The sequence below is a fragment of the Panthera uncia genome, chromosome X (genome assembly GCF_023721935.1).
Source record: "Panthera uncia isolate 11264 chromosome X, Puncia_PCG_1.0, whole genome shotgun sequence".
Taxonomy (NCBI): Eukaryota; Metazoa; Chordata; class Mammalia; order Carnivora; family Felidae; genus Panthera; species Panthera uncia.
The window spans coordinates 54,201,698-54,217,738 of record NC_064817.1 but is presented as its reverse complement, the minus strand read 5'-3'; the positions used below and the strand labels follow the sequence as shown (position 1 = coordinate 54,217,738).

Genomic DNA, 16,041 nt, shown 5'->3' with positions numbered 1-16,041 from the left:
GGTCACCCCTTATGAGGTTTTAACCCATTTGGTTAGCCCTAATGGCTCCTACCAAGGCTTCTCCCAATCTGATAGACTCCAAAATCAAATCAGCCACTTTATATTACTAGCAGCCTTCTCTGCCATGCCAAGGTGTCTGAACTTTATCTTGTAGACCAACATTTGCAAGATCGTATTTAGAGAAGCCCTAAATGTTCCATGAGATGGTAATAGGTATTATTTGAAACAAGTGTTCTATTGTTTGGGAATGTTAGATACTCCCTGTTGGATAGTCGCAATGCCCATTAGTGTAGTGAAGATTCTGAAAATAATTCAGTAAATACATCTAACTCTGTTTAATCTAGCATCTCCCACAGTTATTTAACCACCTAATAATTTTTTCTGTGCAATATTAATTAACTTTGATGGGACATTAATGGTACCCAGAACATAATTCAGGATATGCTGGGAGAAGCACTGTATGAACAAAAAAGGCTTTTAAGCAGAGGACTAACAAGTCAGTGTTACACATTAGTAAGAGCACTCTGGCACCAGTGTGATGAATGGATTGATTAGAGAGGACTTTAGTAGAAGGAATGGCATTGTCTAAGAATGTTGGTGAGGGCTTTGACTAGGTTGTGACAGTGGAGAAGAGAAGAGAGCATGTTGGATTAATATTAAGGTGGTAAAATTAATAGGACTTGGCAATAAAACGTGAGAATAGGAAGGGGAAGGTGTTTCACCTGCCATTGGGTATGTTGATGTTAAAATGTTTGTTAAAGACTGTTAAGTTGGATATATTGGTTTTGAGGGAAATAAACTTATGAGCGAAACTGGGTTAGAAATATATATTTCAGACTGAAGAGAATTGCTTGGGACCCCACCAAAGCTGAATATTTAAGGATTAAGGAAAGAAAAAAAGCCTGATCTAAAATTTCCCCTTTTTTTCAGTTTATTGGTATATAACTGACATTGTGTAAGTTTAAGGTGTACAACATTTGATACACATATATATTGCAACATGATAACAATGAGGTTAGTTAACACATCCATCACCTCACATAATCATAATTTTTTTTTTTGGTGAGAACATTTAAGATCTACTTTCTTAACAATTTTCCAGTATATAATACATTATTATTAATTATAATCACCATGCTGTACATTAGGTTCCCAGAACTTATTCATCTTATAACTGGAAGTTTGTATTCATTCACCACTATCTCCCCATTTTCCCCATTCTTCAGGCCCTGGAAATCACCATTCAATACACTGTTTTTATGAGTTTGGCTTTTTTTCCCCTACATATAAGTGAGATCATACTGCTTTTGTCTTTTTCTGTCTGACTTACTCCACTTAGTATAATGCTTTCAGGGTCCATGCATGTTGTTGCAAATGGCAGGATTTCCTTCTTTTTTTGATGAATAATATTCTATTATATTCCACATCTTATTTATCCGTTCATCTCTCAATGGACACTTAGGCTGTTTCCATGTCTTGGCTATTGTGAATAATGATGCACAGAATATGGGGGTGCAGATATCTCTTCAAGATAATTATTTCACTTCCTATGTATACCCAGATGTAGGATTCCTGAATCACAAGATAGCTCTACTTTTAATTTTTTGAGGACCCTCCATACAATTTTCCACAGTGGCTGCACCAATTTACATTCCCATCAATAGTGCAAGAAGATTCGTTTTTCTCCAAATCCTTGCCAACACTTATCTTTTTTCTTTTTGATAGTAGTCATTCTAACAGGTATGAAGTAATATCTCATTGTGGTTTTTATTTGCATTTCCTTGATGATTAGTGATGTTGAGCATCTTTTTATGTAGCTGTTGGCCATTTGGATGTCTCTTCTTTGGAAAAATGTCTATTTAAGTCCGTTGCCCACTTTAAAATCATATTATTTGATTTTTTGATATTAAGTTGTATGGGTTTCTAAATGGTCTTTTAACTTTTGTTCCTTTGATATTTTTTTTTAGTATAGTCAATACTATAATAGAATACTATAATACTATGTTAGTTTCAGATGTGTACCTTTGCTGTGTTTTTAAGTGTGTCTTTTGTTGGTTGCCTTGTGAAGGAAAAGACATCTGTATTTTTATTTACTCTTCCAAAATTCTCAGAATACAGCTTAAAAAAACATTTAAACAGAACTTAGTAAGACTTTAAAATATAAAGTGGATTCCCCAGAGTATACTCTTAGGATGGTAGCAAATACCTTGGGATTATCGTGTTAGAGGACCAACATGAGGACAAGGTGACCTATGTGAAATGCCTCTGCCAAATGAAAAGTAATCCTGAGTAAGTTGCTTTTGATCTATCTGAAAGGCATGCTTGTTAGCTTATTGGTGTGGAGATAAGGTAAGCCTTTATATTTGGAGATAGCCGATTACCACACAAAAACCTGTACATGAATGTTTATAGCAGTGTTATCCATAGTAGGCAAAAAGTGGAAACAACCCAAAACTCCATCAACTGGTGAATGAATAAAAACTGCTGTGTATATGTGCGATGAAATATTATTCAGCTCTAAATAGAGTGAAGTACTGATACATGCTACAACATGGGAGAATCTTAGAAACATGCTAAGAGAAAGAAACCAGTCCTAAAAACCCACATAGTCTATTATTCTCTTTATATGAAACGTCCAGGAATGGCAAATTGGTAGAGATGGAAAGTAGATTAGTGGTCGCCAGGGGCTGGGGGAGATAGGGGAATGGGGAGTGACTGCTAATGTGTACCGGATTTCTTATTAGGGGTGCTGAAAAAATGTTCTAAAATTAGTGGTAGTGGTTGCACAACTCTGTGAATATACTAAATACCACTGAATTTTACACTTTAAACAGGTTAAATTTATGGTATGCAAAAATTCCCAATGAGAAAATGCATTATGACAAAATAACAACAACAACAAGAGAGGTGGCTACTCAGGTTGTTTGGCTTTCATTTCAGTCCTTCAGGACCTTGGGGGTTGGGCTCAGGGAGGAAAGCCAGTACGGGGAGAAGTAGGAAGATTGCCTGTGCCTGTGGCTGGACCTGAGGGGCCTCAGGATGCCTCCTTTTGCAGAAATACTGAGTGAAGCACCTCAGGACAGCAACTATAAGGGCTTTGGGGCAAGGAAGGAATACCTAATGCCGTCCCCTACCACACATTGCCTTCCCTTATCTCCTTTTCTCCCCCTTTTGGTTAGCAGCAAATGAGTCTCTTCTCCAAGGCACATGCTCTTGACCATGCAGTCCATTCAGTCACAGGAAAAGCAGCTTTTGGTTCTCTGAACAGCCATACTGGGTCTTATGCTGGTCAAACAGTTTGCACAGGGCATCCATATAGAGTGTGTGGTATTTTCCCACCATTTCCTGGCTTGGTTTTTCTACTTTAGGCAGTGGTAGAGGCTCCCCAACTGCCAAGATAGATGGGAAAAGAGAAGGGGAAAGTGTTAGAATCTTCTCTTTCTTTAACCTCCTTCTCCTTCCCTGGGCAGGATCCTCTCACATGCCAACTTAGCTCCCAGATTCTCCCTCTTTGCTGCCCTTTTCTTTGGTGGGGGGTGGGGTGGGGAGGGCTGAAGCTGAAGTCAAGAAAGAGCTGAGGTGGCCTTGGGGCTGAGAGCAGCACTCACCCACAGTGACGATAGGCAGCGAGTATGGCAGGAGCCCGGTGGAGCCTTGGCGGAAGCCTCGTCCATAGAAGACACAAAAATAGAAACCAAAGATACTGCGGAAGCAGCTCTGGAACTTGTGCATCCAGCTGTCCTTATGGAATAGCACCTGATCATATACCTCAGTTTCTCCAAAAGTGAATGTGGGGACCAGATGAGCCCTGAAGGAAAACCTCAATTTATTTCTCAAACACAGGCTAGGGTGAGAACTGCCCAGGAAGAACATTTGCTCCTGGCCAGACTCCCATCTATATAAAATCCCTGTGACATAAAGCATTTCTTCTTGCACTAAACAAGACTCCCATAGTTACTTATCTCTTGTCTTGAAATTTTCAAGGCCAGTGAGAATGCTATCTCTGGGCCAGGATCACAAGGGCAAGATATGCGGGTGTAGGGAAGGATGAGGGGTTTGGGCAGAGATCCCCAGAAACCCACATCATGTAAAGAAAAGCTTCCAGGAGGTGTCCTGTAGGGAAATATCTGACTCTGTTTCTACTGGTAGGAAGCATAGAGAAGATGATGATGATATTGAACAAATGCATATATATGATATGCCCCTCACCCACAGGGACTATTCATAAGGTATTCTGCCCTTGAGATTAGAGCAGAGAAAAGTTGTTTTCCTCTCAAGCCATCCAAATCCACCCTGACAGTGCTCTAGATACAGAATCAGGCTCCTTACCTCTTCCTGTGAGAGAAGAGTAAAGAGAGCACAGTCTGTCTTATACAAATCTTTGTGAGTTATTAGTAACAATCTCTCAGCACTCTGATGTATGTTACCTTACTGGTTCCTCACAGCAGAGAATGTGCAGGGCACAGTAGGGGGCTTATTTTCTTTACCTTACAGATCCAGAAGCCCAGGTTCTGAAGGGGAAAGGGCACTCAGGCAGTGAGTGAGGGTCAGGACCTGGACTAGAACCCGGGATTCTTTCCTTCCAGCTTAGAACTCTCTCCCCTACATTATGCCCCAAACTGATGAACAGGCCACTCAGGCAAGGTCCCTAGAAGAACTACTTCCCTTTTCCCTGAGTCTGCAATAGGGCAATTGTCCTTGTGTCCAGTGGGCTGGCCCCTTGACCTGATGGTACACTCCACAGCTCCAGCTTTGGGCACCTGTTCTTTATCTCCTCTCTTTATCCCTATGTCAGAGTGGCTAATAATTATCCACCACTTACTGTGTGCCAGACACATGTAGGTGTTTTAGGTGGATGACTCCCCACAATAACCCTATGGAGTAGGTACAATTATTAGTAGCCACATTATGAAAACGAAAACACCAAGATTCAGAATGGTTAAGTAACCTGTCTCAGACTGCACAGTAAGTTTTGGAGCCAGGATTTCAAATCAGGCCCCCTGACTTCAGATATTATGCACGTACTCACCATAGTGCTCTGCCCCCTGCACTTACCAATAACAAACAGATGTAGGTGTCAATATTGATAGAGATGATGTGGGCATCAGCTGTATACTAGGGGAGCCCTAGCCAAGGCCCCTGATAATGAATCTGGGTTTCTGATTTGGTTTCCTGAGAATTGGTCCAGCTAGGTCAGAAGGAGGGGATGATGTAAACCTTTTTAAAATTCTATGCCTGTCTCCCCTATGCACTAGTAAGTTCCATGAGGGCAAGACTCAGATCTGATTCATCTTGGCATCACCGAACAGGTCATACTGCTCAGAGAAAGCCACCCCCACTGCCCTGGGAGAAACACCTACCCATGCTGGAGGGCTGTGCGCACAAATCCCTTGCGCTTCCGGAGGATGAGGGTGGTGGTGTTGGGCACACTTTGTAGGGCCTCTCCCACCCCTCCTACTACGATGCCCACGAGGTTGCCAGTGCCATGGCTTAGCAGGTAGTCAATGGCTGGCTGACTCACAGAGCATACACCTAAAGAGAATCAAGGAGCAGAGAGAGGAGCAAAATAAGGAGAGGGGAAAATGCTTGAGACGGAACATCCTCTGCTTTACTCCTCATTGTGATTGCCCACTGTTCCTATGAGTCCTATGAGGAGAGTCAATGAGATGGGACAAAGGGTGTGGAGAAATGAAGGCTGTGGGAAAACCCAACATGTTTCACTTTGAGGCAATATTTCCACTTCGTAGGAGGCACTGGGTCAAAACTATAGTAGGAAGGTTTCCAGAGGGATAACCAGAAGGACTTTCTGAATCCCAAATGTAATCTTACTCTTTTCTTGTCCTCTATTGCCACTAAATAGCAAAAGTTATTCTTTACTGACCATATACTCTTGTGGCAGGCACTATATTGAAAGCTTTACTTGTATTATCTCATATAGCATCACACCACATCTGAGGTTGGATTATTATCATCAATATCACCTTACAGATGAGGAAACAGAGACCAATAGGGGTACAGTAGCTTACCCAAGACCACACAGTTAGTGGCAAAGCCAAGATTCAAACCCAGACCGTTTAGCTCCAGGACACGCTTTTAACTACTATGCTATGATGGGAGTGGGTGAGATGTGGTTGAGAGGTGGGGGTGGGGCTTAAAAAGGTACATCTCTCAGCAGAGAAATGGGCCAGAAGCTCCAGTAAGTATGGTCAGAAGTACCTTTGGCCATGAGGTACTCCCTAACAAATGGGATCTTGAAGAACCAAGACAGTGTGGCTAAGTGGGGAGTGATGCCTGGGAAGATCTTTGAGAAGCCTGTGGCCTCAGTGCAGAAATTGCAGAAGGCTCCAAAGGTCAAAAGGCCATGAGGGTGAACTCCCATGAGGTAGTTGTGCTCAGGTGACAGATCTTTTGTCTTCTGGATCTGCAGCCATGGAAAGAAATGAAATGAGATCACATGAAGAAGCACAAGTGAAGACACTTCAGGGATCAGGGCACTCTCTAAATCAGAGCTTTTCAACAGATAGGCCATGAGTGGGTTTCAGGGGCCAAGATATTGGTCTCCTCAGCCCCTGGAAACCAAGCACGATCTATGGCAGCTAGAACTGCTGAGCCTCTTGCCTACAGCTGCAAGTACCTTCGGCCATTTATCTCAGTGCACTTCATGCATGGTATCATTTTGTCTGAGTGCTGCTATGTGAAAAAGTCAGAAAGCTCTGCTCTAAAAATTGAGGCAGTGTTTGTTGTCTACTCCAAAGAATGCTCAGAGGATCAGCATAGCAGTACATTTCTAGAACCTCTTCCTGATATTTTCTCTTCCCAGCCCCCTTCCAGTTTCTGCCCAAGTAACTTCTATTGAACTTTGAAAACCCTGCTTGAATATCACCATGTCTGTGAAGCTTTTTCTTACCCCTCATCTGAACTACTTGTGTACCTTGTACCAAACCATAAATACATGTCTGTCCTCATTAGATGTGAGCACCTTGATAGCAGATTGTATCCTACTCACTTCTCTGTACTCTAGACATGTGGTACAGAGTAGGCTTTCAATCAATATTTGTAAAACTGAACTGTTTTTGCATTTCTGCCTGTGCTATCTGGTAGGTCATGCCAAGGGTGTCCAAAGTATGCTAGGGGAGTAGCGAGTACCCAGTAGCAATGTTGAGTCCTGAAGAATGTCTAGCCTGCATGGAAATTTCTCTGGTATGCTTATTTTCCTTATGGACAACCCTAGTTATTTGGCATAAATGCCCAGTATTTTGGGAACTGTGGGGATGCTTCAGAAAAGACACTTACCGTAATGGGGAAATAGTCCTTGATATGGGTCCAAGCACACCAGTTCCTTACCCAAGCTGAACGCCTTCCACCTGAGAGAGAAATATCAGTAAGGGATGGTGTCTGTCTTGCTAACCCCATCCCTCCTGGTCACCCAGGGCTTTCCTAACAGCATGGAGAGACCATGGCTCTGCTAGACAGGTGGAAAAGGAAGAGATCCCAAGATGGTCCTGGCTGGCCCAGCTCCTGTGGCTCTGAGAACTTGGATAAGAGGCCTGTGGCATGTTGAGTGGGACTCCCTGGTAACAGGTTAGGGTGGAACATTCATAGGCCCTGTGCTTTCTAGGTCCATGAGTCTTACCTTGCTCTGGGGTCTTCCAGTCCAGGGAAAACCAGACAAAGTAAAGCACTGGTAGTGGCCACAAGGATGTAAATAGCAGGTAAATGAAAAATGGCTGCAAGATCCAAACTGATGAGGAAGCAGGTCAGACCAAATTTGTGCTGCTGGCAGAACTTGACCACATGCATCCCCATTAAGAACCCTCCAAACTACCCAAACCCCTGGTCCTGGCCTTCTGCACAGTCCAACTCCTGGCCATCTGGTATCCATGTCTACTTGTTCTTCAGACATTTCCTTTATCATGTGCCAAACACCAGCCCTATTTGTCTACTTCCCTATCATCCCTGTCCACTTGCTTCCTTGCCGACTTACCATTCCTCTACTCTTGCTCCCTGCCTGCCACCCGCTTCCCCCACCTCCTGCACCCATTTAATCCACCATCTTTTCCTTCTTGTCTCCTGTATCCTTTGCTATCCATTATCCCTGAACCCTTGTTAAACCGTCATCCTTCCTTGCCCATATACTATCCATATCTCCCCACACCCTGCCCACTCAGCATCTGCATCCCTCTACTGTTTCCCATTCATCATTCCTGTCCTCTTGCCCATTCACCATTCCTTCCATTATCAGCATCTCCCCACACACTACCACCCCCACTCCCAAGAATGGAAAACTCTATGGTTTAAACACAGGCTATATTCCTCCAAGTCTGTAATTCTAATGCTTTCTCTGTCCCACTACCCATGCTCCCTTATGATCATGGACACGTCATATGCCTATTCGTGGGCTTTATTTCCCTTCTCCAGATAGGGTTAAGAAGTGGCTAAAATTAGCTGCGTCTACTCGTATCCATCATGATCCTGTTCTACCCCTCTGCCTGTTCTGTCTCCTGTGGCTCTATGTCTTCCTTCTCCAGGGCACTTGTGGAACTCAAGACTCCTTGGCTTTACTCTGTGGTACCATCTGAGATGATCACAGGTTAGAGGTGAGACTTCCCATGAACATGAAATTCACCCCAGACCTGGCCCTGGCCTCTCACTCTGGCTTCTTGCCGTGAAGTCTTGGATCAGTACTCACACATGGCAAGGTAGCTCAAGGGCCATTGCAGAAGCATCAGACTCTGGAGGTGCTTAGGCTGTTTGAAATAAGGCATGATGGTCAGGAGCCTGAGGAAGACAAAGATCCCAGAACACTCTTCCAGCCAATGGTGCCACCAGCCTCTGGAAGCTCGCTCGATAAGGAATGCATATGACCAGAAGGATTTCTACCTACCTTCTCCCTTCCTTGTCCTGCCCCACACCTACGACCCACTGCAGGGGGCAGGCTTTGGAGTATCAAGGCCTGCCCTATCAGGTTTGAGCCCTGGGCCCTGGCCATTTGCCCTTTGACTCATTCCTGAGATTATTAAGACATCAGGATGAAGAAAGATAAGAAGGACTGTCATCTAGTCCTAGTGACTCAGAGATCCAGAGAGGGGAAATACCTTTCACAGGCCCCTTGAAGATTATAGAGGTTGTGGTCTCAGAGAGATGGCTGGTAGGAATGGAGCTCTGGGGGGTTGTGGGGTGAGGAGCACCTGGGATTAGGTTTTTGTTGAGATAGACTATTGCCCTGAGGCAGCCTGGTTGGGGATGTCCCCTTTTTTAACTTTCTATTACAAAAATTTCCAAATATACACAAAACCGGAGAATGCAACAAATTGTTATCTTTGTGTTCATGTTTTTTGCTCATCTTCAAGAACTATGAACATTTTGCCATACTTGTTTCATCTATTGCCCCATTCTTTTTTTGCCTTGGGATATCTTAAAGCAATTCTAAGATATCATGTCATTTCACCCCTAAATACTTCACTATGCATACAAAAATATGAATGTTTTCTTCCAGAGAGATGCCACTATCACCTTTAACAAATTTCATAAATCTTGAATAATACCTAATATCCGGTCCACATTCAAATATCTTTTTACAGTTGTTTAATTTGAATCAGAATCCAAACAATATTTACTGATTATATTTGAATGTTATGTCTCTTAAGTCTCTCTCTCTCTTTAATTTTTCATTTTAAAATAAAATTTAGATACAGAAAACTACCTAAAAAATATATGGCTTAATAAATTATTATAAGACAAATACCTTGCAGCCACCACTACATCAAAAAACTAAACCCCAGAAGCCTCTTATGTGCTCCATTTCAATCACAAACCTCTTCCTCCTCCCAAAATAACCATTATTCTGGCATTTAGCGTGATCTTCTCTTTGCATTTCTATGGTTTTATTACCCAAACATACTTCCTTAAAGATTATGGCTTCATCTTGCCTATTAAAAAATTGATATGTTCCTTAAATTTTTCTTTTTTAAAACTTTTTATTTTGGAAAGTTTTAGATTTATGGGAGAGTTGCAAAGATAGTGTGGAGAGCCCCCTATACCCTCCACCCAGCTTCTTTTTATGTTAACATCTTATGTAACCATGGTATCGATATCACAGCTAAGAAATCAATACTGGTACATTACTATTAACTCCAGAATTTATTAGAATTGTGCTAATTTTTTCTACTCATGTCCATTTTCTGTTCCAGGATTCCATTAGGTCTCACATTGCATTTAGTGATCATGTTTCCTTAGACTCCTCCAATCCGTGGTAGTTTCTTTGTCTTTCTTTTTATGACCTTAGCATTTTTGAAGAGTTTAAGTCTGTTTTCATATACAGTTTCCCCCTCCATCCCTTTCTTTTCCTGACGTTATTTACCTCTTCAAGAACCCACATATGACCTAGAGAATTTCCCGCAGCCTGGACTTTGTTTCCTGCACACTCATGGTGTTCCTCTGTATTTCCTGCAGATTGACATCTGGATTCAAGGACTGGATCAGACATCCAGTTTGAGCCCTTTGGCAAGATCTAAATTTGCTTTTAATATAGAACAATCCTCCTTCCTACCCTCTTTTTTCCCCATGCCATCGGACTGTTGAAGACTGTTCTTCCTTAGAGTTAGCTAGTCTTCCAAGCCTCAGCACCAGCTCCCCTAAGCAGAGGTGATGGTGTGGAGCCTCGTCCCTAGGTGAGTCCCAAATACAGGCTAAAATGGGAAGGGGGAAGTGAAGCCTTCATTCCTCTCTCTGACTTCTGTCTCTTACCTTTTTGTAACTTCATGCCCAATGAAGCAAATTGAGTTGTAGATTTGTTTTTATTTTTTGTCTGTTTTTCACACCTGAAGTCTCTATGCTTCTAAAGGGGTAGGGACTATATCTAATTTGTCATTGCCTCTGCCCCTAAGGCCCTTAGTATTGAATGAATGATCAGTATCTTATTTGTGATCAGGATCATTTTTTATGGATAATGAAATCACAGAAGTCCTGTGGAGTAGTATAACCTAGAGACTTGAGTGGAGGCCAAGAAGATGTGCAGAAACAGAAGACAAGGGACACATTACAAAAAGGGAGAGGAAGAATGAGAGAAAGGAAAGACAGTTGCTGACCTTTGCGTCAGTTTGGCAAAAGACGTGGAGGGCCTGCCCCACTCCAAGTCTTCCTGCTAATTGGATAGCAGCCTGGCCCTTGAGCAAATGATAGCATTCAGGTATTACAGCATCTCACCCTACACAGGTGTTGACATCCTTATGATAGAGGGTGAGGACTAGCCTCTGGCAATATAGGGGAGATTAGCATTCTGTCTTTCCATAATAGAATTTCTGAGCCTACAACAACTCCCTCTCCATATTCTCTCATCTTTCTGAATTGTCTTCTCCTGGATTAACTTTTAATAATTTGTGCATTTCCCCTCCATTTCCTCTCATCGCTTCTGAGAAAAAGGAGGTAAGCTGTCGAGAAGACACTCAGGCTACAGAGCTGATCCATACATATATTTTTCCTTTTTTAAAATAATTTTTTAACATTTATTATTGAGAAACAGAGCATGAACATGGGAGGGGAAGACAGAGACACATAGAATCTGAAGCAGGCTCTGAGCTGTCAGCACAGAGCCCGATGATGCAGGGCTCAAACTCACAAACTGCGAGATCATGACCTGAGCTGAAGTCAGATGCACCCAGGCGCCCTCATATATTTTTCCTTTTAGCAGCAAATCCCATCCCTTGCTTTAGTGTTTAAAATTTATGGACTTCCACATGATAATAGTTGTATTTTTTATATTCATTGATTAAGAAATATGTAATAAACTCAAGCACTATGGGTATACAACATAATAGTATACAATATGACATTTGAAAAAAATATATGCAAACATATTTATTCACTCTATTTTTATAAATGTTTATTTTAATTTATTTTTGAGAGAGAGAGAGAGGCAGAGAGAGGGAGACAGATAATCCCTAGCAGGCTCGTCAATGCAGAGCCTGATGTGGGGCTTGAACTCATGAACTGCGAGATCAAAAACTGAGCTGAAAACCAGAGTCAGACACTTAACTTACTGAACCATCCAGGTACCCCTTATTTATTCATTCTAGACAATGGTTGGATCATGTGGGAATTTCCAGAACCCTTGTGATAGTTTACTCCCTCCACTCCCCAGAAGTTTGCCACTTACAGGTTGGAAACAGTTGGTATTCGCTTTTTTCAAACTGGAAATTTATTGTTTTTCTTGATTATAAACATAATCCACGTAAATCACAAATGCTTCAGACTACTCAGGAAAGCATAGAGGGAACAAAAGTCACTCACAATCTCATCACCCAGAAATAACCAGTTAATGTTAACATCTTGGTACTTCTGTTTCTTGACTTTTTTTTTTTTTCTGTAGAAATATAGACATAGTATCACTGTAAAATTTGGGCTTTTTTTTTAATTAAAAAATTTTTTTGAGAGAGAGAGACAGAGAGCATGAGCAGGGAAGGGGCAGAGAGAGAGGGAGATACAGAATCCGAAGCAGGCTCCAGGCTCTGAGCTGTCAGCCCAGAGCCTGACATGGGGCTCGAACTCATGAGCCATGAGATCATGACCTGAGCTGAAGTTGGATGCTAAACTGACTGAGCCACCCAGGCGCCCCAAATTTGGGCTCTTTTTTTTCCAATATACGAAATTTATTGTCAAATTGGTTTCCATACAACACCCAGTGCTCATCCCAAAAGGTGCCCTCCTCAATACCCATCATCCATCCTCCCCTCCCTCCCACCCCCCATCAACCCTCAGTTTGTTCTCAGTTTTTAAGAGTCTCTTATGCTTTGGCTCTCTCCCACTCTAACCGCTTTTTTTTTTCCTTCCCCTCCCCCATGGGTTTCTGTTCAGTTTCTCAGGATCCACATAAGAGTGAAAACATATGGTATCTGTCTTTCTCTGTATGACTTATTTCACTTAGCATAACACTCTCCAGTTCCATCCATGTTGCGACAAAAGGCCATATTTCATTCTTTCTCATTGCCACGTAGTATTCCATTGTGTATATAAACCACAATTTCTTTATCCATTCATCAGTTGATGGACATTTAGGCTCTTTCCATAATTTGGCTATTGTTGAGAGTGCTGCTATAAACATTGGGGTACAAGTGCCCCTATGCATCAATACTCCTGTATCCCTTGGGTAAATTCCTAGCAGTGCTACTGCTGGGTCATAGGGTAGGTCTATTTTTAATTTTTTGAGGAACCTCCACACTGTTTTCCAGAGTGGCTGCACCAGTTTGCATTCCCATCAACAGTGCAAGAGGGTTCCCGTTTCTCCACATCCTCTCCAGCATCTATAGTCTCCTGATTTGTTCATTTTGGCCACTCTGACTGGCGTGAGGTGATATCTGAGTGTGGTTTTGATTTGTATTTCCCTGATGAGAAGCGACGTTGAGCATCTTTTCATGTGTCTGTTGGCCATCTGGATGTCTTCTTTAGAGAAGTGTCTATTCATGTTTTCTGCAAATTTGGGCTCTTGAGTCCAACATATCTATGTCTGTATTTCAGCTCTGTCATTCAAGTGAACTATGGCAAATTACTTACCTTTTTCCTTCCTAGTTTCCTTATCTGTAAAAACATAATACCTGCTACCTACACCATAGGGTGGTTATGAGGATAAAATAATTAATGTAAAGCACTTTGCTCAGTGCCTTGTTCATATATATGGTTATATTTAAAGTTCAGTAAGTGTTAGTTATTATATATAATTTATTAACCAAACTGGAATCATATTCTATATAGTGTGTTGTAACCTGCTTGTTCACCCAGCCATATATTGCGGACATTTTTCATGTTAATTTTCTTCTCTAACATCATACACAGCATTTCATTGTATGGATATGGCATGGTTCATTCAAGTAATCTCCTATTATAGAGGAAGCACAAGTCTTCAGGCATGCCTTTTCCATTATCTGGTCAGACTTCTAGGTCCTCTAATAATGAAAGGTCACTGATCAGACACCCTCATGTATCTGCAGCTTTTTCAGTGGCACTGCTCAATTTCCTTTCTTCCAATAGTTTTTAGGATTTACTAGTACAGAAAGCGGGGTGCTTTCTAGAGCCTCTGTCAACCTGGGAGGTGTCCAGGTAGCCTGGTCAGCAGAATCAGCCTCTCTCTCCAAGGAGATGACTGGGTCTGAAGAGAGGGCTTGACCCTTTTCTTCAAACAACTCAGGAAACAGGGTTTCATGAAGGCCCCTCCCAAATCCTACCAGACCCAGTGGAGCTGCCGCTCAGATTTACCTCAGCTCAAGGTCAGGGTATATTTAAATGTAAGCCAAGTCCAGGGCTGTGATGATGTGTGGGGAAATGGAACTTGTAAGCTGGGGATCACTGAAATCAGCCTGCACCCAAGAAAATTGGGGGTAAGAAATCTGTATTATCAATACCTTGGTTTCTATGCTTTCATACTGTTTTATTTTTAAGAAAAGAATTAATCTAGTCTCACCTGAACTAAGGATGAGAGTGATCACAGTTTCCTAGGCCAACGACTTTCTTGGTATGTGGGTAGTCCTGGCCACCCTGAATTATATTGAAGAAAATGGAGTGATGGCCAAAAGAAATTAGGAAACCTGGGAATGTGAGAACTGGTTGTTAGTAAGCATACTGATCCTCCCTTTTCTTTCTCTTTTTTGTTAATATGACCTCACAGAATTACTCATGATCCTTGGCTAATGACACACTCTTATAATTGTTTTATGATGTCCCTCTTCTCTATCTGTCTATATTTATTGATTCATGTTTTTCTAGTAGGGATTTTCCTCTTGGGCACTGCACATGAGAAGTATTGTCTTGTCTCTGGGTCACAACTCAGCAGCTAATTTGTCTGGTCTTGGCCTTCACTTCCTTTTCAGAGGCCTGAAGATACCTTTTTGATGCCAGAGCTTTGGTAATAGAGTTCTTTTCCTTTTCTTCAGTCCCTGGCCTGGTAAGGATTTATCAGAGCGGTATCAAATCCTTGAGTTCGGCAACCATAGGATGTTGAAAGCAAATAGCCAAAGTAGGTCATGGAGAAGGATGGGCAGGCATCAATATTCCCACAAACTAATTCCTGTTCATGTGGGGATCTAGGTATCAGAAACAAGTTGAAGTTCTAAAATCTGGGACATCAACTACACGTGGAGGTCAAGGCAAGAATAAACCAAAAGGCAAGGCCATTCCAAAAAGTAACATGGCCAGTAGAAACCATTCAATTCTAGTCCTAGGTCAAAGGTGAGTGGGGATCAGAAGTACAAGTGATCTTGACCTCCCTGTCCAGGTGATGAGAACAATCAGACAGGGATCTTGCCATTTCCCTTACTTCTTTGGCTGGCTGATCCAGCTTGTCATGCAGTATCACTAGCCAACCTCAGCTTATTCCCCAAGTGACATTGGCTGCCTCTGGATATCTGCCTATTCCTTCTAATCCTGTTTTGCATTCTAAACAATTGGATGAATTCATGCTATATGGTGTGTGCAGAAATAGCTGAGCTGGGGGTGGCAGGGATCAAGGATTTGTTTAGTACAGTGTGATAGCTGCAGGAATGAAAACCAGAGTTTGCAAAGAAAGAAACTGTCATATTACAGAACATGGCAAGACAAATGCTAACTGGGAAGCTGCTTCAGTTTTTCTAATGTAATTGGTCTCTGAGCAACTAAATCCATCAGTCTGAAGAGAAATGGTTTATTGACCACAAACTTTCTGGTGTCTATGCACCCTCAAGGGATTCTTTCTAACTCACAAGTCCAGGCACAGGTAACAGCCATTTATCTCAGACATTATATACCCGATACAGTAGTTTACTCCCAATGGCCCCTTGATGTTGCTCAAAGATCTTACTTTCCCACCCTTTTCACCTTTGGTGTCAGAGAGACTACAGGAGGCATAAAGAATCATAAAATTCTTCATCTTATCTTCTGGGAGAAGCTAGCTGGTGTGGCTTGCCTGTTTCAAGGCCCCACCTGTATCTTACAATGTATAGTACAGTTGCCAAATTTACTGTAGCTGCTGGATATGGGTACTGTGGTTACTGTAGCTGATGGAGGGTCTCCTTCTCC

General features: G+C 42.1%; 1 protein-coding gene across 1 annotated transcript in view; it reads right to left on the bottom strand.

Annotated features, from left to right (window-relative positions):
* Nucleotides 1-3,234: 3,234 nt before the first annotated feature.
* Nucleotides 3,235-16,041, bottom strand: part of AWAT1 (acyl-CoA wax alcohol acyltransferase 1) — a 56,096-nt gene continuing 43,289 nt past the window's right edge. Inside the window, exons 3-9 of the mRNA XM_049643255.1 lie at nucleotides 8,690-8,778; nucleotides 7,634-7,741; nucleotides 7,294-7,364; nucleotides 6,217-6,421; nucleotides 5,361-5,532; nucleotides 3,609-3,808; nucleotides 3,235-3,389 (exon numbers count right to left, since the gene is read on the bottom strand). Coding sequence (XP_049499212.1) covers nucleotides 3,235-3,389; nucleotides 3,609-3,808; nucleotides 5,361-5,532; nucleotides 6,217-6,421; nucleotides 7,294-7,364; nucleotides 7,634-7,741; nucleotides 8,690-8,778 — 1,000 coding nt within the window. The remainder of the gene's footprint in view (nucleotides 3,390-3,608; nucleotides 3,809-5,360; nucleotides 5,533-6,216; nucleotides 6,422-7,293; nucleotides 7,365-7,633; nucleotides 7,742-8,689; nucleotides 8,779-16,041) is intronic.